General features: G+C 44.4%; 1 protein-coding gene across 1 annotated transcript; it reads right to left on the reverse strand.

Moving 5' to 3' along the window:
* Positions 1–1,401: 1,401 nt before the first annotated feature.
* LOC146203173 (E3 SUMO-protein ligase ZBED1-like) lies at positions 1,402–2,298 on the reverse strand. The gene has a single exon (XM_084602808.1). The coding sequence runs from the start codon at positions 2,296–2,298 to the stop codon at positions 1,402–1,404; it is 897 nt and encodes a 298-aa protein (XP_084458934.1).
* Positions 2,299–3,766: the final 1,468 nt, after the last annotated feature.

The following is a 3,766-nucleotide window of genomic DNA, read 5'->3' on the forward strand; positions in this document are numbered from 1 at the left end:
TGAAATAATCTTGGAAGATTATGTCGGAGCGTTTGTTCTCCATATATTGTTCGGAATTTTGGAAGTTTCCGCTATTCCGGAATTCGGGTGTTATAGAGCGGATTATTGGGTCATAATTCTGCCATTTCTAAAAAAACTGAAATGTGTCGTTCGTTACTTATACGATACTGTCGGCATAATTTGTATTCATATCTATTACACACTTTCATCACATTAAGCGATGCAAAAATGCGCAAAATCGGTGCTGTGTATCCAAAGTTTTCAATAAATTCGATATTTTTTTCTGTAGCCTTCGACGCTTCAGTAGGTTTGTTTTTTGTATAGTTGTTCCCCAGACTAAATGAGAGCAGTTTAGATGAGAGACAAAGATAGCATTATAGATTATTAGTTTTGTTATTTTCAGAAGAGCATAGCGGGGATTCCGATTTAATAGGGGTGTACGAATAGTACTTTTTCCAAACCGAATCGAATACGAATAGTGCACTCTTGCTATCGAATCGAATACGAATAAAGTAGCTAAAAAGCGAATCGAATACGAATCGAATAGTGAAAGCAGCGAATCGAATACGAATCGAATAGTGAAAGCAGCAAATCGAATACGAATCGAATACTCTGCAAGTTATGTTCATATCATTTGTATGTTGATTACAAAACATTAAAATTGTCTGAAATTCAATTTTATTCAAAATGCTGTTTGATATACAGTTCACAACAACGTACAGCTGCGTCAACCTTGACTACAGGCGAGATAAAGTCTAAATATTTAAAAGCTAAAAGATTGCACAGAACCATAAGCTAAAGAAAATAGCACTCAGTATAAAGTCAAGTGGAGTTGGCAGGAGTTAATAAAATTACTAGATGCAACTTGGCTAGAAGTACAGCCTGGCACTACTAGAATGCACAACTAGAAATTGAGTACTGTCAACATGGCATCAGTCAAACATCACATCAACTAAGACAAGACTTTCTCAGACTAGTCATCAAAGATTTCAAAAATTCTTGACTAGATTAAGGCTCTAACATTGCCGGGAAATCACACAGAAAATGCAGATACATGTCTAGATTAATCTGCAGTTTTTATTTGAGCCTTTAATGACTAGGACTGAAACTTGTTGCAACAGTTATGAGAAACGACCACTCACAAAGATAAAATTTTATATCCCAAAAGGTGGAACATTAGAAGTAGTGCAGATGCAGTGAAACAAAGCACATTTCACAAAGATTTAAATGAGTATATGGAACACTGAGCATGTTGCAATGGCAGCACTATACGTAAAAAAAAAAGTGTTTTAACTATGGGAACAAAATAAAGGCAGTCTTGTGCATCATAATGTAACTAGGGATATTCACCAACAAATGGTTCTGGACTGTAAAATTACACAGCAGGTCTGTTGGGAAATGTTACGGAAGCTTCGACCACACTGAGTTGCCGTGCAAGAAAACAAGGTGCTCTACACTGTCCGATGAAAGTGATTCCCGCCGACAAGTCACTGTGTTGGAGCAAGTTGAGAAGAGCCTCTCGCTTGCCACTTGAGTAGCCGGAATGGCAAGGTACTTTTTGGTCATGGTTGCAAGAGCTCCATACTTGATTTTTCCTTCTGTTTGCCACCACTGAAATGGACTGCTATCACGAGGCAACACAGGGGCCTGAAGATAGTTGGACATTTCTTGCATCAAAGAGCAAGGGGTTTCATTGTGTTTTGATGATACCAAAGTATTAAACACTCCCCAAACGGATGACAGCTCTTCTCTCCAATCCATCTGCTCCTGTGCAGAAGTTTCCTGTGAGCCCAACTGTGACAGCCTGGACTCTTCCTGTTCCTGAAGTACTGAATACAAGAGGGACCGCATGTGCCCCTTTTCTTGCTGGTCGCTCCAGACATCCTTGAAACGAGGGTCAAGCAGAGTGGCAACAGCATGAGGCATCTGTGTGCTTATACCTTGAAATCTTGCTTTCACAGACCTCAGGAGGTTCTTTGAAAACTCTAGCTCCTCAGCTCCACTTGCCTCTTTAGAAAGCAGCACCTGAATGCAGTGAACAAGGGGAATAACAAGAGGCAATGTTGGGTGGGACTCGGAACAAGCAGCGGTAGTGGCTTCTTCAATCGGTTGCAGCACTGACACGAACGCTGCTACTTGACGCCATTCAAGAGAGGTCAGGTTGTGAACAGAATCTATTTCTGCGAAGTCTACTGTCACAGCTGACTTCAGCTTATGCAAGCGCGCTAGCATGGCGTATTCACTATTCCATCTTGTAGGAACATCTTGTATCACCTCCAATGGCTCCTCTATGCCCATTCTCCTTTGTATTTCTTGCAGTCTTGTTCTCGCGCTGCTGCTCCGTTTGTACAACCCAACGATAGCCCGTGCTTTTCCACACACGCTTGCGAATCCGTTGCTTTCTTTCTTCGCGTCCTGAACACAAAGTTGCACAGTGTGCGCGAAACAAGCAACGTGCACCCAGGGGGTTGGCCCAATCGCGGACACAAAGTTCCGAGCATTGTCAGTCACTACATAGCAAGGAAGGTCCTCAGGTACGTCCCACTTTTTCAAAACGTCCATGAGTAAAGAACGCAGGTTCTCTGCAGTATGGATTGCACACAGGTGACGGCACTGTCGTGACGCTGGGGCTATGGCGACCCGGCCTTCACTTGGTAGCGTGCAGAGACTCCGGGTTGAAGAAGGACTGAATCTTCGAAGTTGGTAAAATATGTACAAGCAGGTTTACTGGCACTTTGAGAAAACGTATTTACAAGAATATTTACATGAAGAAGAAGGGTACATCAGCAAAATGACAAGCGTTAAGAGTTCATAGCGAGAAGCGACTGGATGAGCCGTTTACCCAGGGCCCAGAGCGACATTTCGTGCTCTGCAGCGTCCTTAAAAACCCCCTATGTCCAGCCCCTCTCTGAAGATGCTGACCAACCAAATCCAGGGCACGCCCCTCAGGTATCGGCATCCAATCGAACACATCACTGCACTGATGGTCTGAAGCACTGACTGGTCCGGCATTCATTCGTTGGGCGTGATCACTTGTTGGCGGGAAAAGCTTGGGAACGGCGAGGAGAGGAGGTATATTTCTATTCTTCAGCAAAGAAACCACAGGCTGGTTCTGGGGGTTTTACTTCTCAGAAACCCGAGTGCACGTGGCGCCGCATAGGGCTCCCAACATGGTCCCTTTTCGACAATTGCAAATCTTTCCTACATTCCCGGGAAATCACTTAATGGCCGTATGAGTCATGCTCTTCTCTTGTCCTGCACGTCAGCGGACATGTCACTCTGTCGTCTCCTTTGGATAGGAGGCATTCATCACTGGAGGATAGCACTTCTCGACTGGAAGGGTGAACAAAAGAAAGCACTTCCTGCTATTTCCCGCAGGGGGACGTTTCTTTGTGTTTTTCCAGACGTTCTCTTGACAGGGCCAATTTGGCATTTGCAGGTTGTCCACAAAGCAAAACATGCTTACAAAACAGGATTCCTGGAAACAGGCTCACTTAGAGCCAATGGACCATCACCACATATTCACAAAACTTTTCCATGCCCACAGGCGAACAATAGAGCGCGCAAATGCGGATGCTTGGTCGTAACAGCCTCCTCCCCCGCCAGAAGAGACTCGGAGGGCAGCAGCCGCAGCTGCTGCATGAAGAGACGACTTAATGGCCTGCACGTGAACGCTTGAAGCTCGCTGTTGCATGTCGCGTTGTCTTGATTGTTGTAGGCCAAATTGCTTGAGCTATCTGAAACTCAACCACATGTCGAAGCAAGC

Source organism: Amblyomma maculatum, chromosome 1 (genome assembly GCF_055883805.1).
Source record: "Amblyomma maculatum isolate TAMU_Amacu chromosome 1, ASM5588380v1, whole genome shotgun sequence".
In the NCBI taxonomy this organism is placed as follows: domain Eukaryota; kingdom Metazoa; phylum Arthropoda; class Arachnida; order Ixodida; family Ixodidae; genus Amblyomma; species Amblyomma maculatum.